Here is a 25002-nt window from a genome sequence, read left to right as displayed (position 1 = left end):
CCTCTGGATGAATGCTCCCTGGTGCCTGGCCTCCGTCCTCTAACAAGGGCAGGCACCCCGGTTCTCCCGTCAGATCTGAGCTGTACGTGAGGCATCAATGACACATGCACACAGACCCCACCCCGTGCTACACAACCTCAGCCTTTGGGCTGCAGGGGAGACCTCCTGAGGGAGAGGCTTTCTGGACCCAGTAAACTTCTCAAGAAAAGCTACTGCCCCAGAGTCTCAACTCACATCCAGGGGTACTGCCGGCAGTAAGCTGCACTTTGGAGATGGCACAGAAGGGTGTGATGTAACCTGAGATCCCTGGGCTCTGACGACTGAGAAGCTTATGAAGAGAAGCCAGTGAGAGCCCAGAAGAGACAGAGCCCACTCAAGGCCCTGGCAGCCAGGTAGGAGGGTATTTCTATAGTGCTCTGTGCTCTTTGGAGTAAAGGAATTGCTGGCTTGAATGAATTTCTACCTTCCATGTAAGCAAAGCTTTGCCAGAGGAATTAACTTAAGTGTCTCTCATGTAAGCCAAGACTGCCAGTTTATCTGCATAAAATAATAACAGTAATAATAATAAAAGTAATGGCAGCAGCGGGTGTTATCACCTGCAGAGTGTACAACATGTGTCAGGGGCTGTTACAAGCGCTCACAGGAAGTATTCAACCTTCACAAACACACCACCTGCGGGAGGTGTTAAAAACCCATCCTACTGATGAGAAAACTCAAGACACAGGAGGCTGAGGTCCTGTCCGAGGTCACACACCTGAAGTGGGCGGGCCTGGCTTGGATGCAGGCTCCAGCACCCACCCCACTGCTCCTAAGCCCTCCTCAGGGGCCACAGCCGACGGGAGGACACCTGGGGGAGGCCCAGTGCAGTCCTTCCTCCGGCCAGTCTGACCGCGAGCTTCTGAGCTCTGCCCACACAACAGCGAAGGAGCAGCAGGTTTTATAACACTTGAAACAGAGCCCCTTTCTCTTCAAAGAAATCTCGAAAGATAAGATAAGCTCTCAGATACCAGTCAGAGTGACTACCTCTGCAAAACGCCTTTGGAAGTAACAATAAACAGCTCAAAATGAAATTAAAATTTCGAGTAGAGAACGTTAAGTAACCCCATCCAATTATGGAAGATAACTGTTGGTCTAGTACTAACGACATTTGACATTAATAAAGCATAGCCAAGGGTCAAAAATAGTTCTAAGACACAAAGGCTTAAATGAAGAACACAAACAGTGTGGCGCTTCTGGAGGACTTTGGACTCGACAAGACCCAGCAGGTACCAAAGCGTCAGCATACTGCATGTGCCTAAGCGTCTGTTAGCACTGCCCTTGGTCCAAATGTCACTAGTCTCCGGGGGTGATGAACTCTATGGGTCACCCAGGCCATGCTGGTGGCCTCTCCACCCCTCCTCCCCTCCCAGCAGCTCCCAGAGAGTCCCCAGTCAAGAGGGGGTGGGGGCTTCCCTGGTGGCGCAGTGGTTGGGAGTCCGCCTGCCGATGCAGGGGACGCGGGTTCGTGCCCCGGTGCGGGAGGATCCCACATGCTGCGGAGCGGCTGGGCCCGTGAGCCGTGGCCGCTGAGCCTGCGCGTCCGGAGCCTGTGCTCCGCAACGGGAGAGGCCGCAACAGTGAGAGGCCCGCGTACCGCAAAAAAAAAAAGAAAACATAAATATAGGAATAAAAAAAACGTGAACATCTTCATGACACAGGAAATCCAAATGGTCAATAAACCAAATGATCAACAAAAAATCAAAATGTACTTATTACTAATTAGAGTATTTAAAGTAACATCACAAGGACATATTATACTCATCAGAATGGCAAAAAGTTTTAAGTGACCGCATCAAGTGTCGATAAGGTAAAGGAAAGGGAGCTCATATACTGCTGATGGGAGTAAAAACTGGTACGATCAATTCCAAAAAGAGTTTGGCATCATCTAGAATAAAGCTGAAGATACGCAAGACACAGAGATTCCATTCCTTAAGAAACCTCACGCTCACGTGCCAGGATACACGCATGTACGAAAAAGTTCACAGCAGCATTAACTGTGACAGCCCCAAAGTGGAAATGAGCCACAATGTCTGCCAACTGAATGAATGAACGTTGTATCTTCTTGCAATGGAATACTATACGGTAAACTACACGCAACGGTTTGCTTGAATCTCACAATCATGCTTTTGAGTGACAAAGGACAAAACAATGCAAGCCATGATTCCATTTATATGAATTTCAAAGACGGCCAACCCACAGCACACTATGTAGGCCGCATGCACAGGAGCTAACCAGAGGAGGGCAGGGATGCCTGATAAGGAGCTCGGATGGGGAGGGGCTCAGCGAAGTCTGGCAGTGTTTTTCGCCTTGACCTGGGTGTTGGTTACACATGTCTGCTTTACAATTATTTGCAAACAACACACATAGGCTCTTCCCACTTTTCGGTACGCACACTGTATTTCAAGATAAGTACAATTTAAAAAAATCAGGATGACTGAACTTGAAGTTTGGGTTGATTTGCCAAATGGCAATTCACATGTTCCCTCAACTAGACAGCCCTAAGAAATACTGCCCCATAACGCCCCAAAGCTCCTCTGAATTCTGCGGCTTCCACTGTCTCAGTGATTCACAAGTGCTGCCCAGGATGTGCAGCCCATTCGCAGCCCAGGTGTCTGACGGATTGTGCATCGGAAACTTTCGTTGTCATTTTCTTCTTGAAAACCCATTAGGATTCCGTGGTGCTTCCTAATTACACCCAGAGGAAACATGTGAACAAGAGCTGTGCTAGTTTCTGAAGGTGCTTTAGGACAGAAAGACAGCAGAGTGGCTTTGATTCTGACATATTTTGGTTTCTCTCAAAAACTGGGAAAATGTTTTGACTTTTGAGAGGATTTTCCTATCCTTACCCAGAAAGTGCAGATCTCTCTCTGCATTTGACACTGTCTTCATTCTGTGAGCTTCCATGAGAATGTTAAAATTAGGCCCTTAACTAAGAATGAAGACACGAATCTCTTGTAAGAGCTGGCTCATCACAGTCACGTGAAGACTCTCCAGCACAGGGCTGGGCCTGTGTTGGAAACCGCGATCCACCTCTTAGCTTTGCTCTTGCCGGGCTTTTGTCCAGCAGTGAGGCTTTTGCACAGCACGGGGCCTGCTTTCCGCTGCACTCAGTTAACCCTGAAGAAGAGGTCTGCCCGTTGCCCACACGGCCTTTCCTGGCAGCTCAGAGGCCAGCTGCCGGCGTGGGGAGGGGGCCGGCCAGGGCTCACAGGCCACACGGCCATGCCCCACTCTGGCGGCCCCAGGGGCAAAGGCACCTTGTCTCTACCTCAGAGGAGACGTCCAGACCTGAGGACGGCAAGAATGGAAAAGGCGAGTATGTCTGAAAGTTAGCTTTACTTTTATATGTTCTGAGTTTGCGACCGTTATCCAAATGAAGGGGGGGTAATGTGGATCCACAGAGCCATGAGGACAAGACAGGCCAGAGCACCCGGAGGCCTCCCTGCCCCTGTCACCCCCATGAGGCCGTCAGCTCCAGGCAGAAAGCAGGCCCCGCCTTCCCTTCGAGCTGCTCAGATCCACGAACAAATGTGGGAAAGCTGCCACCAGGGCTGGCACTGGGACAGAGCCAGCCCGGCCGCGCTCCCCCATCACAGCCCATGAGCAGGGCTGCCAGCCTCCTGCCCCGGCGGCTCCAGGGCCCGGCCCTCGGCACCCTTGTCTGTATCCAATGAGGGCCAACCTCATCCCTTCACGGGCTCACTCGCCCAGTAAGGGCTTTTTTAAAAATCTTCCGGTTCTAGACGAATAAGTGGTACAGAGAATCCAACGCTTCCTGCTAAGAATGATGATCACAAAACGGACAGCCAGCCAGTTCCTACTTAACGGTGGCGTGAAATGGCTGTGGCACACCGATGTTTTGACCAGACCCTTCTCTGTCACTGCTACATTTGACTAAGGTCATTTCAGGCAAAAATACTGACATTAGTCAGGGTACCTAGAACATGCTTCTCTGCACCAAACTTCAGCAACCCGACCTCTCAAGTGTCTTGCAAAATATGGATTCTGTGTGGCAGTGCTATGTAAGTACAGTGATTTAAAAACACATGCAAAGTCACTGCTCATTTTAATAAAGAACGCAAACGTAAAAAGAAAAACTGCCAATTAATTTTGTCAGAAAATATATACATCTAAATAACAACAGCAACACTTCTAAAGCACAAACCACGTGCCGGAAAGTGCTCTGGGCACTCTGTGTGCAGGCAGTCATCCTTCTGTTCTAAATTCAGTGGCTCTTCTGAAGGCAGATCTTCACCCTCAGGGACCACCCTGAGCATGACAGCCGGAGGAGTCTACCTCAACTACAACAGGCCCAGTGAGACAGCCTGGTAATGCCATTTGGGGAAAGAAGTGAGGTAAGATTACCAAGCACTGAAACTTTGGATGTCCTTGTGCTGGTAAACTGTGTGCTTAATGTACTTTCAAAAGGCGTCCGGCACATCCTTTGCAGAGTCAGGCTCCCCGGAATCTTGAGTCCAGCCCCACGGGAGGCAGTGTCTGAGGGAAACTGTCATGCAGGTGAATTTTAGGCTGGTATTTCAGACTTACTACTTTATGGTCTAATCTATACGTCAGATATACAACTTCTGAAATACAGAGTCAAGACTTATAAAAGTTCTTTTAAACTATACTTTATACTATAGAGAGGCTGGGGAGGTGTGCAGAACGATTATGATGCAAACAGCGTTAGAGAAAAGAATTTTGAAAAACAAGTACTTGGTACACCCAGAGAATGGAATATTCTTCAGCACTAAAGAAAGAAAGGAGCTAGCAAGCCATGACCAGACGTGGAGGAGGCTTACGTGCACTTTACCAAGTGAGAGACGCCAATCTGAAGGCTACGTGCTGTATGATTCCAACTCTGTGACAGTCTGGAAAAGGCAGAAGTATGGAGATAGGAAAAGATCAGTGGTTGCCGGGGTCAGGGGAGGGGCAATGCAGAGGTGGAGCGCAGAGGAGTTTTAGGACAGTGAAAATACTCTGTGTGATACTACAATGATGGATACGTGTCATTACGTATTTGTCCAAACCCACAGAATGTACAACATCAAAAGTGGACCCTTAAACTATGGACTCTGGGTAATAATGATGTGTCAACATAGGTTCAACTTCTGTTAAAAAAACAGAAGTGCCCCTCTGCTGGGGGTTACTGATGAGGGAGGCTCTGCATGTGTGAGGGCTGTGGGAAAATGGGAAGTCCCTGTACTGTCCTCCCAACTTTTTTGTAAGCCTAAAACTGCTCTTAAAAAATAAAGTCGTCAAAAGTTTTTAAAAGAAAACCAAAAGTAATATAACAATAAACAGATGTTTCATATAGTTTCTTTTAGTTTCAAAATTCAAAATACTTAGGCTAGCAAACTCACAACTGCCACGGAAGACTATTAACGCGAAATCATTTAAGCGAGTTATTTCTAACGTGGTTTCCCAGCGACGTTCTTTCCCTAAAGTTTTGCTCATCAGGCAGCATTTGTTAAATCAATCAGCCACAGGAGTGGATCCTTAAGAACAAAAATTAATGGCAACAAATGTTCGCAAAAGCTTTGTTTCTGGTTTGAAATTAATTTTATATGGCGGCACTTAAAACACTGATAGTAACGGCCGAGAAGTAAAATTAAGAAAACACGGTGTCACCTCAAAGCCAGGTGGCTAAAGTGGCAGCCAGGGAGTCGAAGGGAGCAGCTTCCGAGGACCCTGTCTCACTACTTCTGCTGTGAGGGCGCCTTGCCCCGTCCCCACCCAGGCTGAGTGGGGGCAAGGGTGACGCAGTTCACGCCAGGCACCTCACCTTGGAAAAGGACAGACTCCCATTTTCTACCTTACGTGACAATAAACCTCAAGCAATTGTGCTTTTCATGCAAGTAAACAAGACAGAGCAGGACCGGATGCGTTCTGACCTCCGAGAGGCATGGGGACAGCTGAGCGAGGCAGGCTTGGCAAGACCGACCCAGAGCCCAGGCGAGTGCGCAGGCCTGAGGTCAGCGGGCAGGTGCGCACACCACGCACTCTGGCCTCTCCGTGTGCGTAGGAGACACGCGCGGCTCGGCAGCCTTCACATGCGAACGTTTCAGCGTGCTGACAATAGTTTTCATTTCTAGCCGCTATGATCTTAGGGATGTAAGAAAACGAGAAGCACACAACTAAGAGCTAAGTAGACACCATCTGAAGGAGTACAACCTGAAGTATTTTAGTCTCCTTTTAAAAGAGTTGGGACTATTTGCCAAAACACCTGAACAAGGAAACAGAGTCCACTTTTGTGAGAGCCTCATGCAAGATATGACATCCCACTCCTCCAACTTTTGGCTTCGAGCCCTGGTGAACCAGTTGCTAGGATACCGTAGAAGCTACGTAAAACAGGGCTTCTTCCCTCTTTCATTCTGAACACGTTTGTTTATTTATTTATATAGTCAAATCCATCAGGTTTGTGCCCTTTGACTCTTTCAAAAAAATTTTTTTGGCTATGTTGGGTCTTCGTTGCTGTGAGCTGGCTTTCTCTAGTTGTGGCGATCGGGGGCTACTCTTTGTTGTGGTGCGCGGGCTTCTCATTGTGGTGGCTTCTCTTGTTGCAGAGCACGGGCTCCAGGCGCTCGGGCTGCAGTAGTTGTGGCACGCAGGCTCTAGAGCTCAGGCTCAGTAGTTGTAGTACACAGGCTTAGCTGCTCCGTGGCATGTGGGAACTTCCTGGACCAGGGCTCGAACCCGTGTCCCCTGCATTGGCACGCAGATTCTTAACCACTGCGCCACCAGGGAAGCCCCTGAACGGGTCTATTTAGATGACGCCTTGGCCTGCATCTGTGTGAGCGTGTGTGGGGTGCAGGGTGGCAGCATGTTACGCTCTCCTCAGCCTGGGAGTGGCACCTGAGCATCGCCCACCCATAGCCCCTCACTGACTTGCTTCACACAGGGTCCCAGGGAGGCCTCCGCTAACCTGCGAAGTCGTGTGTGCACTTGTTTGCTTTGGACGGGGAGAAAGATTTGGTTTGCACATCTTCAATCACACTAGGTGAGGGGTAAGAGAATCAATGAGAGGCTTTAAAAAGCCAAATTAAATCACTGGGAAGCCAAACCCAAAGTTTACCTTTTGAAAGCCAAACAGCATTAAGAGGTTTTCTAGTTTTAATTAATGTCAGCTCAACAACTGAACAAATGATCACTGAAGGTTCACCAGCTGTTTAATGCTGGGGACACAGAAGTCAATAGAAGACAGTCCTTCCCCTCCGGAGGAGGAAAGACTGATTTCAGCAGAAAGATTTCTGCTTTGAACATTAGGATGGGCACAGTAAGATATTAAAAGCAGAAACGTATCATTTTGTGCATACCGCGTAAGTACTTCTCCGGTGTGGAAATTCACTGATGCCTTTTATAAACAACATCAAGTTTAGCCAGCTGTGCCATTCTGAAATGTTTAAGGCATTTCCCTGAACGCCTCCCTCTGGTGGCTGCTTGGCAGGCGCAGTCACAAGCTAGACTCCTCATGAAGAAAAAGTATAGAATGGAACGTGTCTCCATGTTTATACTATAATTCCTGCATTCCCCAAGATGTGGCACTGTATGTAGTCCAGAGTTTCCAAAACGCATATGAGAACGGCAAAGATTCTGTGGTGCCCTGCCTAACACAGGTCCTACATATATGTATTATTTAGAAGCCTTCTCTCATGTAATAGCTAGTTAAGATACTGCAGAAAAAAAAATGCTTTGGGACACACTGTGGTAACACGCAGGGTCCAATGTGGGGTGTGCGATATGATACAGATCCCGCCTAGGATAGACTTTTTTAGAGGGCAAGTGTTACGTATCCAGGTGTTTTTCCATGTGCTATGTTCACAGAGTGGCAGGGGTAACACAACGGATCCGCAGGAGATCAAGACGAGGGACTCAGGCTCAGTTAAGGGGGACTGTGGGAAAATTCCAGGAGGAAGACACACATGCTCAAGTCTTAGAAGAGGAAGGAGTTGGCCGTGGCAGAGGTACCTGTTTTCCAAGGCGGCTACCACCTCAGGGCTTAGGTATCTACCTCGATTATTACCTGAGGCCAAAGCAGAGGAGTGGGTACCACGTGCTAGACGCAACAGGATTAATTAACTCAAGACTGCATCCAACCCATCTGAATGCCCACACGTCCCCCAGGAAAGGGAGACTGGAAGAAACACTGTGAGGGAGTGAAGGAAGCACCCGCAAGAAAGTCTAGACGCTTGAACTAGACAATCCTGGGCTCGCACCTTGGTCCTGCCACTCAGGAGCTGGGAGAGCCCGGACCAGCTGCAGTCAGGGAACCAACTCTCTGAGCTTTACTTCTCTCATCTGTAAAATAACAGTTCCCAACAAAGAGGCTTTTGTTTAAAAAAAAAAATTGTGTGAGATAATGTATGTAAAGGGTATAGCATAGGGTTTGGCACCTAGAAATAACTCAATGATTTTAAAAATTTTAATGTGAGGAGCAACAGAACGCACACGTCCTAAGTGTACATCCTGACGGGTTTTCGCACACATACCCATCACGTGACCCCACCCAGATCAAGATGCAGAATGTGCCCAGCACCCTGGAGGGCCTCCAAGTACCCCTCCCTATCAACAGCCGCCCTCCTACCCCTCAAGGTAACCACCGTTCTGACTGCTGTCGCCACAGATTAATGCTGCCCGTTCTTAAACTTCGTGTAAATGGAATCATACAGTGTATACTTTTTTCGAATCTGGCTTCTTTAGCTGAAAACTATGTTAGTGAGATTAATCCATTTGTTACACAGAGCAGTTAGTTCATTCTTTACCGCTGTGTATTGTTCCACGGAATGAACATTCCACAACTTCTGTTCTACTACTGATGACTACTTCGGATGTTTCCACTTCGGGGCTATTATAAATAATGTGACTAGGAAGGCTCCTGCACACGTCTTCTGATAGATATGTGTATGCATTTCTCCTGGGGGTACAGCTAGGGGCGCAACTGCTGGCTCCCAGGGCTGGTGGACGCCTAGTGTCAGCAGACACCGACAGTTTCCCAAGGGCATTTTTCCAGTTGACGTCTCCACCATCAGTTTACTAAGGTTCAGGCTGCTGCACATCCTTGCCGTCACCGGGTGCTGTCAGTCCTCTCATGAGCCATTCTGGTGGGCTCCTTACTGTGGGTTCAATTTGCACTTCCCTGATGAATGATGATGTTGAGCTCTTTTCATACATTTACTGGCCATCTATCTGGATTTCCTCTTTTGTGAAATGCCATGGGTCTTTTGTCCATTCTGAAAAACTGAATTACCTTTTCTTTGTTGTTTTGCAGGAGTCCTTTATTTATTATGGGTATGAGTCCTTTGTCAGATATATACAATGCAAAAACCTTTTCAAAGTCTTTCTCTCATAGTTAGCGCTTTTCGGTTATAATTTTGATGCCTTGTTTATGAACTCTTTGCCTCTTCTAAGACAATAACCGTATTCTCTTATGATTCCTTCTAGAAGCTCTTGTGTTTTCCCTTTCACATTAAGGTCTATGATTCATCTTGAATTAATGTTCATGAATGGGAAGAGGCAGGGGTGGTAGGCTTTTTCCCCCCTACGGATATTAAATCGGTCTAGCACCATTTATGGAAAAAGACCAAAAAAAAAAAAACCCCAAAAAACCCCCAAAAGACCATCCTTTTCTGCTCAGCTACAGGGGCGCCTTTGTCGTGCATGTGTTAATCTGTTTGAGGACTCTCTCTTCTGTCCTGTGATATTATTATCATTATTATTTCAGTTTTACCACTGACTCAGTGCAATCACAGATGAAACTATACCTTTCTCCTAGGCATTAACAGCTGTAACAGGATATTTGTAAAAGAACATCTACTTGTTGAGAAACTATAGGCTGAGCACTTTGCAAACATGATGACATTTCACATTCACCATAACCCTGCGGGGATAGGTCCCATTTTAGATAAATAAGCTAAATCTCACAACAGAGGTTTAAGTGAAGTGTTTAGAGGTTAAGAAGGGGCAGAATCTGCATCTGTCTAGCCCCAGAGTTGATGGTCTTGCCACTGTGCCATACTTCCCGAACACGAGATCGCTGGGGAAATGCTGTTTGGTTATTATTCCTATAAACAGTTACATTTCTGTACACAAGTAAAACTTACAAATGAGGGCTTTCAATAAAAAAAGAAAGAAGGAAACAGAAAGGAAGGAAGAAAAAGAAAGGACAGAAAAAAACCCCAACCCTGTTTAGACTCTCACCCTATCCCTGTCCCCTCCCCCTCCAATAAAAACAATATAAAAAAAAAAACCACATCAAGGACAACTGATCAAAACATAGATCAAAAGAGAATCAAGGGAAAACATTTCAAATAAAGCTCAGCTGTTTCTATTTGGAAACAACAACAATAAAAAATCCCACTTGCCACAATAAATGACAAATAAGAAATGGACCCTGTGGTAGCGGAGCTGGAATTTTCCGATGGCATCTGCTACTGTGTCATTACTGCGGGTCTCCGCAAGGGAGCCGGCGAGTGAACAGCTGGTCTTGTGTCCCTGACGCAGCAGCCGTCGCGGAGCGCTGTCCTTTGGGGTTAAGCACCCCTTTGAGATGTTGTCTTTTCCCTGGAACTAGAAACCCCAGTCGGTCTCTAGAAACCACCTCCAAGAGATGGGACAGTAAGCCTCCTAGCCCTGTTCTCAGCCTGGGAGAGTTTTCAGCCACCTTGAAATCCTAATCCCCAAGTAAAGAGGAAGTCTTTCATAGGGTCCAAACCACAGACTGCCCACGGGGAACAAGGACTACTACCCTAAGGTAACACGAGCCCTCACCCCCACCCACCCCGTGGAGGACGCGTGAGTACACGGACGCAGCCAGTCCATGCGGGGTGATCAGAGAACGGAGGTATTTTTGTTAACTGACGTTTACTATCTCTGCACTGATTCCTCGTCTAGGCATATCCGAAATATCTGTTGCTTTTTAACACAAAATACTGAAATTAAAGTTCAATGAAAGCTTGACTGGTGCGAGTTATTAGAAGGGGTTAAACCAAACCAAGCTGAAATAGTATCACTGCCAAACCACGCTTATTCAATTCACAAGAGAATCGTCAAACCCGTGGGAGAAATTTCTCCTGTGCTTTGAACCACCCCTCACCCACCAAACACACACACACACACACACACACACACACACACACACACACACCTTCCTCAAGCTGCTGCTTTTTCATGCGTTTGTCCACTGTTTTACCCTGTCACCTGCCCATCTAAGAAATACTTATTGGACATTTACTATGCACCCGACAGCGATATATTATACTTAGGTGAAAAACAGAAAAAATGGCCCCTGCCATACGGGCCTTGGTCTAGAGGGTAATTAAGACATAAATGCACAAATATTCATCCAATTACAGACTGTGATAAGCTGAAGGAACAGAGCAGGTTCTAGGAGGGGTCAACCGGCAAGGCTTCCCTGAGGAAGAGACGAGGAAGGTGGACATGGAGACGAGGAGGACTGAGCCAGGGGAGAGAGTCCAGGGTGAGAGATGAGCATAACGACTGCCTTGAGGTGAGAAATTAGACAGATCTGAGACACAAAAAACGAAGAGTCTCTGGGGAATGCTAGAAAAGGGAGACCGGGAGGAGCTTCAAGATGGCGGAAGAGTGAGACGCGGAGATCACCTTCCTCCCCACAGATACACCAGAAACACATCTACACGTGGAACAACTCCTACAGAACACCTACTGAGCGCTGGCAGAAGACTTCAGACTTCCCAAAAGGCAAGAAAGTCCCCACGTACCCGGGTAGGGCAAAAGAAAAAATAAAAAAGGAAGAGCGGTCTGGAGGTAAATGAAAAGGCAGGTAGGCAAGACCACACAGGACCTCTCAGGACGTGCTGGAGCCTGTGGATTTATTCTCAGGACAATGGACAGGCTTAGAGGTTTCGTAAATGGGCATGTTTACGAGGGATGGTGTGGGGCAGGGAGAGTCAAGAGGCAGAGAGGTGTGACCCCATTTTGGTTTTAAAGGCTGCGCTGAATGGACGGGGATAAACATCACCGCAACACGACAGGGCCAGAAACTGAAAGATGAATTAGGAAGCCGCTGCTGACTCCAGGCCAGGGCTGAGGAGCGCATGGACCGGACGGTAGCAGTGGAGATGAAGGGAAATGGGTGGATTTGGGACGCATTCTGGAGGGAGAGTCAACAAGACTTGGTGACACTTTAGCGGCAAGAGAGCAAAAAACAGCATCATGAGCGACTCCCAGGTTTCTGACCTGAGCGACTAGATGGATGGAGATATTCCCACATTTATTGAAAAAGACAGGGGAGAATTTTGCAGAGATATTAATAGGTTAACTTTGGACATCCTAGGTTTGGGGTGTCAGTAAGATATGCAAGCAAAATGTTAAGCAGGGTGTCAGAGGCACACGCCTGAGACTCAGAAGAGAAGTCTGTCTAGAGGTTACATCTGGTGGACAAAGGCGAACAGATGATGTTTAAAGCCTTCGGAATACCCAGAATACAACTTCATCTCCCACCTCCACGGCTAGCAGCCTGGCCCAGGCCGCTGCCACCTCCTGCCTACATGATGCCAACAGCCTCCCTACAGGATTCCCTGTCATTCCACGGGCCCAGAATAGTGTCTGGGACACAAAAGGTGTTCAGTAAACATTGAATGAATAAACGAATAAAGGAATAAATGGGTGAGATTCTTTAGGGAGAAAATGTAGAGTGGGGGGAGAGAGCCTGAGCTCTGGAGTGTCCAGGAGAACTCCAACGTTTAAAAGTCGTGTAGAAGAGGGAGAAGCAACAGAGAGTAAGGAGCAGGAGCCAGGAAGACGAGAAGAAAAGACAAGAGGAGGCACCGTCACGAAGGGAGGAGGTGGCGAGATCCGCTGAGCTGAGTTTCAATGTGATGAGAACTGCAAAGCATCCATTGATTCTGACAATTCAGAGCTGACTGGTGACAACAGGCAAATGATGGAGCTCATGAACACGTTCATCTGTCTATATTCTCCTTTGAAATTATTCCCTTTCTCAATAAATGTGGGAATATCTCCATCCATCTAGTCACTCAGGTCAGAAACCTGGGAGTCACCTGTGATGCTGTTTCTTTTTTATTCTCCCGCCTCTGAAGTGTCACCAAGTCTTGTTGACTCTCCTTCTAGATTATGTCCCAAATCCATCCAACAAAAAGTGTAAAGTAGAGACACTCTGGCATGGAGGATACCAGATGCAGAGGGTGCAGATACCATGCTGGAAATACTAGAATCAAGTCAAAGTATACATATTACAACAATGAGATCCTGTAGCTATCACAACAAAATGCTGGAATCAGGCATACATTTTCAAACAAACTCATATGGTTCCTCACCCATGAACCCACTTTAAAGGAAATTCTGAAAGAAGGACTTCAGGCCGAAGGAAAATGATCCCAGGCGGACAGACAAAGCTATAAGAAGGGGTGAAAGGCAGGAAAGCAGTACAGATGTGGATAGATCTAAATGAACACTGACGTTATAGAACTACGATAATAACATCTTACAGAGCTGTAAAAATAGAATAAAAATATATAACAACAGCAGCATATAAATTGGGGGGTGCTGAGTGGTCCTGTATTATCTGGGAAGGGGGTAAATGTCTGAAAAACATTAGATTTTCCTCAGTCTAGGATGCATGTTGTAATTTCCCAGGGCACTATTAACAGAATAGAAAAAAAGAATTAAAAACTTTTAAACCAGAAAAAGATAAACATTGAACTATATAAAACAATCAATCCAAAAGAAAGAGAGAAAAATAAAATAAAATAGAAAGCAAACCAGAGTAGCTTAAATACAAACACATCAGTAATTACAGTAAATATACATGGGCTAAATGCAATAGCTAAAAGGCAAAGAAACTAGATTAAGAAAAAATCAACTATGCTGTTTACAACAAACACCTCTGACACAGAAAGGCTGAAAGTAAAAGGACTGTAAAGGTTATACCATGTAAATACCAACCAAAAGTGAGATAAAGTAGCTGTATTAGTAACAGGCAAAAAGCATTTTGAGAGATACAGAGGGTCACTTTACAGTGACAACAGGGATATTTTTCAAGACCTATCATACACCTCAGTCTAATAATGTTGTCTCAAAATATATAAAGAAAAATGTTATATAACTGAAAGGAGAAATTTAGAGAAATCTATAATCGTAGGCTGGTATTTTAAAACATTTCTCTCCACAACCGATAAACCAAAGTAGACAAAAATATCACTAAAAATGTAAAAATTTTACAGACTTGACCTAAAAAAGCTGTACTCCACTACTAGAGAATAGATGTGATTTCCAAGCACACACACAACAGTTGCAGAAACTGACCATACACTGGGTCATCAAGCAAGTCTTAATAAATTTCACAGGACAAAGAACATCAATATGTGCTCTTTGATCATAATGAATTTATGTTAGAAATCAATCTCCAAAAGATAATTCTTATTTGTTCAGAATTTAAGAAATGCATTTCTAAATAATCCATGGGTCAAAAAAAAAAAAACATAATAGAAATTAGAAAACACTTGAAATGCATGATAACCAAAATAATACATACTAAAATCCACGCAAAGAAGCTATAAAAATACACAGAGAGGAATAAAAGCTGAAAAGTAATAATCCTAAATAAATGGACAGATACACCATGTTAATGGGTTAGAAGACTCAAATGTCAATTCTCATTACACTGATTTTAGCCAAAGCAATCTCAATGAGTAATTCAACATGTGGGGATTTTACACTGTTTTTGTTGGTGGTGATTTCATGTGTGTACATGTGTGTAAGCACATGTGTGCACAAAAACACACAAGTGTGAATGTATAGAATGTGACTAGCTGGTTTAAAATTTTTTATGGGCAAATACAAATGACCAAAAATAGCCATAATACTCTTAAAAAAGAAGAAACAAGTTGGAAGGACTCACTCGGCATATCAAGATACTTTAGAAAGTGACAGTACTTAACACCATAGTACTGGTACAGGGATAGAACACAGAGATCAATGGAAAGGAAAAGAGAGTCCAGACTCACACATATACGGACACCTGACTTACGATACAACTGGCATTACAGTAGACAATGTGTGTTCTTTTCAATAACTGGGATGGGATAATTGCGTGTCCTTATGGAAAAACATAGAAATAGACCCCTAACTCACACCATACAAAAAAATCAACTCCAAGTGAATTACAGACCTAAATATAAAAGGTATCAATGCTCTGTGGTGACCTAAATGGGAAAGAAATCCAAAAAAGAGGGGATATATGTATACGTATAGCTGATTCACTTTGCGGTACAGTAGAAACTAACACAACATTGTAAAGCAACTATACTCCAATAAAATTTTAAAAAATAAATAAAAAGATAAAAATATGAAGTATTCAGAAGATAATATAGATTATCATCATGACCTGAGGGTATGAAAATATTTCTTTAACAAGATACCTAAAAATCTAACCATAAAGAAAAAGTGATAAATTTGACTAAAAGTTAAGAACTTCTGTTAATTAAAAAAAAAAAAAAGCTATAAAGGGAATGACAAGATAAGTCATAGAACAAGGGAAAGGAAATATTAGCAACACATGTAGCTGACAAAGAACTTCTATCTAGAATATATAAAGATCTATTACAAACAAATTATAAAAAGATAACCCAATGAAAAAATGGGCAAAAGGTTTTGATCAAGCACATTTTACACACACACACACACACACACAATCCAAATGGTAAATAAACATTTTAGAAGATGCTCAGCCTCACCAGTCATGCAGGCAACAGAGCAAATGGGATCTTAACTATAGCGGGAGCGTGAGGGAGGGAGGAGAGGAGGTGGTATACAAGAGCTAAATCCTAGTGTCATAACAAAGTAAACAGGTAACATCAAGATGTGATATATCAAGAAACAGCAGCGAAGCATATTACTTAGTTACAGAAAAGCAACTACTAGAAGAAAGAGCTGAGAGAGTGAATTGCAAAGTGTGGAGGGTGGAGCCAGAGAACTCACTCCCCCATTCTACACCTTCTGGCATTAAAAAAAAATATACAGATTTATTATTTTGATGAATAAAAAATATAGGAAAGAAAAAAAACATATGAATGGGGGTGGGGGAGTGAGTGAGAGGTAAGGAGGCAAGGTCAGGGAAATTAAATAATCGTTGGGAAAACCTGCCTGAGAGCAGGAGCTGAGAAACAGTGTGGAGGAGGAACGTGGGGCGGATTTACTCTGTGATCTGTATTATGGCCCTATTTGCTCTGGCTACTAGGGAGGCCAGGTTTTAATTTATGGCTCACATCTAAAAATTGAATCCCGAGGCTATAATACTTCTTCATTTCTGACCATTCAGCCATCATTCTCCCTTTGCTCTCATATTTTGGTAGGTGTCTCATATCTTGTTAAGTGTATTTTGTACGTCTTGAAAATCTAGTAGGTTTATAAACAAAAGTCCAAGGAGTTACTAGATGTACATAACGCGAAACATGTAACATTTTGCCTCTTCTTGACAATTTAAAGGAGATTCTGGAAGCTTGCAATGCTTCATTAATTATCGTTTAAAAAAACATTTACCTATGTAGATTGTCCATCTATATTTTTTCGATTTATAATTCTGAGTAATTTCTCCACTACGTGAATATGTTACTGTGCTTTCTCTGTACGTGTTCTGTTCCCTCCCAGTGACTTACAAGGAGGCAGTTTAGGAAAGCAGCTAAGAATCAGGTACACACCAAGTTTAAATTCTGGGCCTGACCTTCAGGACAAGTCACTAAGGCTCTCTCACTTTATCTTCTCACTTACAAATAGGGCGGATAAGGATAACAGTATCTGCTTCACAGTCTTGTCACATGTGTAAATCCACAGTAAGGACTCAATAAATGTTGCCTGAAAGAAGTGAATGAATGAATGAATGAACATCCGGCAAGGAGGATGCCAACATAAAAGACTCTGTAAGCATGAGCCACATGCAGCGTATCTGCAGAACTATGATGTGCTGTGTGCAACAGCCTTTTAATTTTTTGGTCTTTGCTAAAGGCCAAAGATTAGCAATAAAAACCTTTCTCACTAGAAGGTCAATTCAGGGAATACAAAAGTAAAACTGGGTGAATTTCTTTGTTCGCAATAAATCATCTTTTTCATCAGGAAATGCAACACCTGCAGTTACACCTGAATGTTCTTTTACTGCTTTCCTGTGACAGAAAGCTTTCTTCTTTTTCCTTTCCTTTTTTGGGGCTAAAATATTTCAAAACTCTCTAATGAGCACAGCCTGTGGTGCCTGATCATAATGCAATGCAGTGAACCGACTCTGTTCTACCTTGAACAAAAAAGTCTTCTGAGGCTGTTTATTTGTCTTTCCCTGACTGAGCTTATAAGCTATCATGCTCTTTAAAATAGGAGATTTTCTTCTATTGCTAATCAGACAAATGACAGTATCTTTAGCACAAATAATAAGCATTTCTCAATCTACTTACTTTGAAACACATGATTTTCATCAGCTCCTTTTCTCTTCTTGACAGAAACCACAGTGAGCATTTTAAAAATAGAATTCCCCTCCTCCTCGGTCTCCCACAGGGTTACAGTCTCAAAGTCCTTGCAATGGCCTTATTCACCCCTGCCCCCCACCTGCAACAGGCACAAGGCCACACAGTAGCCAGGGCAAGGGACTGGGCTGAGTTGGATTCTCCCCAGGGAAGGTCTTGAAGTTAATCAGATTATCTCTCAAACTTAGCAGGCTGTACCCAGTCCCTGGCTCCTCATCACTGTACTAGATCAGTTTCTGACAGGGCAAGACCCTGGCTGGTGGAGTCGGGGGGAAGAAGCAAGTTCCCTGCAGAACACCTTCCAGAAGGGTGGTCAAACCAGGTAAGGGCAAGAGCCAGAGCCCCCAGCATCACTAACAGAGGGTCGCAAGACCGTACCCAACCAAAACCAGAATCCGGAGCCACTGAAACGTTTCTCCCCATTCCTGAGGTCTCAGAGGCCTCCAAACTAGTGTTAAAATGGTTTTTCCAGAGGACTGGATACCTCGAATCTCCACAGAAAAAAATGTAAGCTTCTTCACATTTACTCCAGGGACACATAGTGTTTGGAAAGGTGACATCAGTGACATGCAGCGAACGTAGGGGCCATGGAAGAGCTTTTGCCTCAGAGTCTTAAGGCACTCTGTAGTAGAAGGCTGGTTTAGAATGTCCTAGTCACCTCGAAAACTTGAGCTCACTACGCTGCACAGACCGCAGGAGTGACATTCCAGCCCCGAACCTTGAGAAAGTGGCTTAGTTCTTAGGAACGAGCCACCAAGAAAGCCAGCCAGCTGCCTCCTGAATGAATACCAGGCAAGGGCCTTGTTCCGCTAAGGCCCCCGAAGGTGAACTAACGCTTGTAAGTCACATCAAGGATACAGGGGTTTTTGTCATCGATGCTACAGCTGTCCAGGATCAGGGCAATGCCATCCAGCTCGTTCACCTACGAAGAACAGAGAAGACAAATTGACACGCTGAAACAGCCTGGGAAGGGCTGGAGATTATAGGTGATCTGTTGCTCCTTTTTTATTTCCTTACTCCCTGCTATAAGAATACTGTTTGTGCAATTACCTGAAACACCTATATCAATCCAGAAATATTTAAAAACAGACATAAACAAAAAGTGATACTTTTTCTTTTCACCCTTCCTCAAAAATGTTGGGCAACTGGACAGCCATATAAAAAAGTATAATTGGGATGAATTGGGAGATTAGCTTTGACATAAATACACTACCATGTGTAAAACAGATAGCTGGTGGGAACCTGCAGTACAGCACAGGGAGCTCAGCTCCGTGCTCTGTGACGACCTAGAGGGGTAGGATGGGGGTGGGGTGGGAGGGAGGTCCAAGAGGGAGGGGATATGTGTATGCATATGGCTGAAAAAGTTAGATCAAAATAAAGAAAAAAAAAAGTATAATTAAACAACACTGCAAACCAACTATACTTCAATAAAATTTCTTTAAAACGTATAAAAGTTGATCTCTTCCTAACATTATTCACCAGGATAAACTACAAGTGAGTCTCAGTTTATTAGTAAGTGCATTCTTTTTCTAAGCCGGAAGCAGGGAAAACATTTCTAACTATAGCTCAAAATCCAGAAGCAACAGAGAAAGGTTTTAAAATTTGACTACATTTTTTAAAAAGGCAAACTGAAAGCTGTAAAAATTATCTGAAAGATGTCACAGGCAAAGGGTTAATATTTTAATATATACAGAGCTTGTAGAAACTGAGAAAAGACCAACAATCCAACAGAAAAATGGATAAAACACATGAACATAAATGGCACAGAAAAAAAGAAATGCGGGTGGACTGCAGAGATACCAGAATCTGCTCAACTGTGCTCCTAGTAAGATGCAGGCAAATTATGACACCATTTCTCAGCTGCCAGAAGCGCAAATCCTCACGTGTGACAACACACGCTGCTGCTAAGGTGACGGGAAACGGCACCCTCAGACACTGCTGGAGTGAATGCGAAGTGGCACGATCCCTATGGTAGGGAACTGGACAATACGTAGCAAAATCACCATGTGTTATTTACTCTTTGGCCCAGTAATCCCATTTCTAGGATCAAAAATACAGTGTCACATGGAATTATGTTTGTACAAGGTTATTTACTTCAGCACAGCTTATACTTTTATAAGACTTCTATTGAGGTATAATTCACATACCATAAAACTCACCCATTTATATACAATTCAGCGGATTTTAGCATATTCCCAAAGCTGTCTCACTATCACCACTATCTTAGAACATTTTCATTACCCCCAAGAGAGTTTTTAAACTGGGCTGACAGGGCAAGACCTTGCCTTGTCAAGAGAGTTTTAAAAGAGAGTTTTTAAACTCCATTCCTATCAGCAGTCACTCTTATTTCTTCCTCTCTCCAACCCTTAGCAACTACTAACCCACTTTCTGTATCTATGGGTTTGCCTATTCTGGGCCTTTCATACACATGGACTCATTCAGTATGCGACTGGCTTCTTTCACTTACCGTAATGCTTCCAAGGTTCATCTATGTTGAAGCATGTATCAGCATGCTGAATAATAATATTCTAATGTCTGCATATGTATTTCAGTTTCCATTCATCCACTGACACACATTTGAACTGTTTCAAACTTTTGGCTATTATGATAATGCTGTTACAATCTTTCATGTACCTATTTTTGAATGGATATGTGTATTCAATTCTCTGGCTATATACCGAGGAGTGGAATTGTTTAGTCATATGGTAACTCTATATTTAACATTTTGAGGAACTGCTTGACTGTTTTTCAAAGCGGCTGCACCATCTTACATTCCACCAGCAATGTATGAGGGTTCCAATTTCGTTACATCCTTGGTAACACTGTCTTTTATTTTAGCCACCCTAGTGGATGTGAAGTGGTACGTCACTGTGGTTTTGATTTGCATTGCTCTGAGGAGTAATGATGTTGAATGTAGCACAATTTATAAGAAAAATCCTGTAAACAACTCAAGCATCCATCGATATAGGCTCGTTGAATAAACCACGATCACTAACGTAATGCTATGGAGATATCAGGATAGAATGGTAAGTGAAAAAAGCAGAGTGCAGAACAGGATTGTATGTGAAGCTTTTGTGTAATAAAGGAGGAGAAACAGATGGTTTTTTATTTTAAAAAAATGAAGGGTTAAATAAAAAACTAATAATGGTTATTTACAGAGCAAAGCAGAGACTGAAGTGGACGAAACAGGAACAGAGGTGAGACCTCTGTGAATGTACCCGGTCGTACAATTTTGACTTTGGGATCCTGTATACGTTTTACGAAATTTTGGAAATTAAGTTTATAATACATGTAACTAGACTTACTGTGGTGATTATCTCACCATATATACAAATACTGAATCATTATGTCGTACACCTGAAATTAACATACTGTTATATGTCGATTACAGCTCAATTCTGAAGAAATGAATTTATAAAGTTATAAAAACAGAAAATGGAAACAAATTAATCCGACAACACGTGAAACAAAGACAATTACTTCACAGAACTGAAACAGTATTTTGATGGGACGTCCCCAGGGAGCTGTGTCCTGAGCTCAGATGGAACTGCAGTCCCACAGCTGCATGAGGTCGTCTCAGCACCATTAACACTGGGATTAGCATTCTGAACCCTTATTCCTAGATCTAGTTTAAAGAAAATGGGTAATTTATGTCATTAGGAACCAAGATTCTTAGCATAAAAAAGAAGTACCAAATCAAAGTAGTTTACATTTAAATTAGAAATACTAGCATGAACTCATGATACATGTTTCTCTTTTCTTTCTAAAAAATGTTTACTTCCTAGCTGTTTACTGAAAAGGCACAGAAGCAAAGACAAGCCAGTAGCAATGAACATTCCCAACATGACTTAAGGATTCTAAACACCATGGTCCAACTGAAAGAAACCAGATCTCCAGTTGGCTGTGATACACAGACTTGCTGAAGGCAGGAAAGAAGAGAAGAAATCTAATTCCTATAAATTTCCCGAGGCACTGGAAGGTGGTTAATGAACTGCTATTTAACAGACATCCAGCATCTACCAGGCAATGACAGACACTTAAATGATTTCCCTTAATTCTGACAATGCCAGGGTAAGTATTACTGGTTCCATTTTACAGATAAAGAAACTGAGGCTCAAAAGTTAGGTACCCTCCCCATGGTCACTTAAACTAATAAGTGCTTTTCAAAGTGAGGTCTGGAGAGCACTGTCAGTCTGCAAGAAAGTGTGTGAAAGAGTGAGAAACTGTGCCATCAATTTAACATACTTACGCTACGTTTGCTGAATCTTATAATAAAATTTGGGCTTGAATTTTCTATGTCTTAAAATTGTTTTTTGTTTTCTAGTAATTCATTTATCTTACCTTTTATAAACATACTGGTCCAGGATGGTTTGGGGAAAAGATAGCTAGTTCTTCATCAGAGATAGTCTGAGAAGCTTTGGCATGGAGGGTTAGCCCACTACTGAGGGTTGGACCTCATGTTTTTGAGAGGCACAGAGGGAAACTTTATGGCCAAACTGGTAGTGGCCCCACCTGAGACTGTATCCAAAGCTTCTCCATGCAACCCTCACACCCCCACTTGTCCAATAATCAGCCCTGCACCCACCCGCAGGATGAGGGTGCTAACAACGAAGCCTGCAAATGGGAGAGGAGGGCTCCTACCACATGCACTTGTCTCGGGGTGAAGCGGAGAGACCCAGGACAGGAGCCATGCCTGCTGCCCGGCACAGAGCGCAAGAACAGCCGCGGACTCTCACCAGCTCCTTGCGAACGTGTGATCTAGACCCTTCTGGAACGTGGGTGCATCTCCACGCCAGAGGAGCTGGGTGTTTGATGTCGCTAGGGGACCACATAGCATGGGGCTCCCAGGGAAGGCCTCCCTGCAGAGGTGATCTTTAGCTCACGGTGAGAAGAACGAACAGGAATTAAACACAGAAATAAAGGGGCTGTGGAGAACGCTCTGGGCAGGGGGAAGAGCACACGCAAGAGCTGGGGCATCAGAAGGAACATGTGGTGTTCCAGGAACCGGGAGGCGGCGGCGCAGGGATGAAGAGCGAGGGCTGCACAGCCAGCGCTGGGGGCAGAGTCTGGCCCTACAGCGCTTCTGAGCTGGTGGCTTTGGGCAAGTCATTTACCCTCTAAGACTTAGTTTTCCCCCCTGTCAAATGGGGATGATAGGACCTACTTCACAGGGTGACTGTGAGAATGGCACGGATTACCGTGCTGACTAGCACTCAGTGAAGACTCAATACAGGGCCACAGGGGTGACGGCGTAGTTGGCAATTTCGTGCTGTGAACTGAAAGAAGTTCAGTTGGCTGGGGCAAGGAGTTCAGGGCTGGCTCCCAAGAAAAGCACGAGGAAAACTGGAGGATAACTTCCACAAAGCCGAGTCACAATTCGACTGTGTATGAGGCAAAACTGTAAATTTATTTTCAAAAACTACTTTTTTTTTGTAAGTGAGAAAGTATTAAGGATCTCTTATTCAGTGCAAGAAAAACATCTTGTTTTCGGTGTGGGGAGTAGACTTCCCAGATATGTTAAATGGGTAAAGGAAATAAAATCACAGGCTAAAAACTGACATTTTAAAGCAGGCAGTAAGGGTGAATTAAAGAGATCTTGAAAATCACGGTTACACTAGAGCCATGTCTGAACTGAGGGGTCTGCTTTCCTAAGATAAATACTTCTCATTCACACCACTGCATTATGAAATGATATTAGATAATTTTTTATAGAAATTCATTAAATGTTGATAACATAAGTGAACTATTCTAGACAAGGACAGCAGTGGCATCATGACAAACACACAATATACACTGAAGAGTGAACACAGGTTACGGTCACTGGGAAAAGAATCCCAGGATGCAACACCTCCAGGAGGAGTGACTGATGCTCTGTGTCATCACCAAGCTCAAGTTTTACAAGTTCCTGCTGCCGCTGAGCTGTAGCATGGAGCTCCTGTCAGGAGAGGGGGGAAACAATTAGGGAATTAACAAGCTTTCTTCTGTTCGTGCTTCCTCAAATAAGGAAGTTGTTTGTTTCTTTACCTAACATGCTGGGAACTGATTCTAGACCCACAGTGAATGAGTCACGAGTTGTAGTTCCTAACAAGGAGCCAAGCTCAGTCAACGCTTTCACGATGTAACACATCTCAACAAGGCAGTAAGTCTGGCTTAAACAAACTAACACTTAGCCTCTGGAAATAGAGTTGTAAATAGCAGGACAACTCACTGATTTGCTAACTGTTCTCTCCCACCAAAGCCAATAGTAATCTCAGAGAATGCACCCTGCAAAGTGTGTGGGCCCAACCTGAATTAGTATCTAAGCTTCTTTAGGAAAATGTATTAGGTTGACCAAAAAGCAGAGCCTCAATTATTCTGTCTGCTCTCACACTGAACGCTAAATACAAAAATAAAAAAAACCTGAAGAAAGACAAGAGCACAATACCAATGCAGGACTGAATCTCCTGTTTAAACGCCCCATGAATCAACGTAACTAACATTTGGTGAAAATGTGTTCATAACATAGCGCCTCAAAACAAACGCACACACACAAAGATCAGCAGAGTCCTGTGCTGGAGCGAGCACACAACCAACATGGGTGTGGCAACGCTCGGACAAGGCTCTGATCTACAGATGAAGCCATTCTCAGAGGCCTGACGGCAACTCAGAAGGCTCGAAGCCCGAGGGGATGGAGGCGGGTGCTGGATGAGGTGCACCATCTTGTAGGAGATGTGGGTGTGCCCGCCCACGGGGTGAGACCAATTACCATCCCAAGCACACAGAGGAAAGAAGGATACTTTTGGAGGCAGACAGACCTACAAGAGAATCCAGCTCAGCCCTCTAGCTGTGTAACCTGTGGAGGGTTCTGAGCTTCATGAAGTCTAGATTCTCTTATGCGTAACAAGAGAGTGGTGCCCACCTCACAGCGTTAAAGTAAGGTTTACACAAGAAAGCATTCAGCACAGCACCCAGCACACAGTAAGGACACAGGAAATGGCAGCAGTCTGCAATATTATTTTCACTTGGTTTTGAGGTTCCATAGGATTCCCTCCATACTTGAAAAGGGCTGGACATGGTAATCCTTCACAGAGCACAAGCTGTTGTTCGGCAAAGTCTCAATATATAAACATACATTTCTGCAATCATAGGAAATCTGGTAGGTATGGGTTGCTCTAAGTTAGTACTATGTTCTTGACTGTCTCATGAACTGGGTACACCTCTGGTTACTAATTTCCATCCATACTCCTCTGCTGGCTTTCGCCTTCCACAATCAACTCTAAGTCTCACAAAAATAAGTATTGTTTATCTCTGTGTTGCATTTACTTCCACGGTGCTCTGTGCAGCTTACTACTAGGCATTTCATGATTGAGTTGCTATGCCAGAGGAACAACTAAGGATGTTACTCAAGAAGCAACAAGAAAGCACACGACCTGCATTTCAGTCTTTCTCTAGGACTCAGAGCAAAAGCCTAGCCCAG

The 25002-nt window shown here is 44.0% G+C and overlaps 1 protein-coding gene across 1 annotated transcript in view; it reads right to left on the bottom strand.

Moving 5' to 3' along the window:
* ATXN10 (ataxin 10) overlaps window positions 1–25002 on the bottom strand; it is a 153374-nt gene that overhangs the window by 9235 nt on the left and 119137 nt on the right. Inside the window, exon 10 of the mRNA XM_022597027.3 lies at window positions 18405–18468. Within this exon, the coding sequence (XP_022452735.1) occupies window positions 18405–18468 (64 nt within the window). The remainder of the gene's footprint in view (window positions 1–18404; window positions 18469–25002) is intronic.

The sequence above is a fragment of the Delphinapterus leucas genome, chromosome 11 (genome assembly GCF_059928025.1).
Source record: "Delphinapterus leucas isolate spDelLeu-1000000601 "Yukka" chromosome 11, BTC_Dleu_Yukka2, whole genome shotgun sequence".
Taxonomy (NCBI): Eukaryota; Metazoa; Chordata; class Mammalia; order Artiodactyla; family Monodontidae; genus Delphinapterus; species Delphinapterus leucas.
This window is presented reverse-complemented; position numbering and strand designations above follow the sequence as displayed.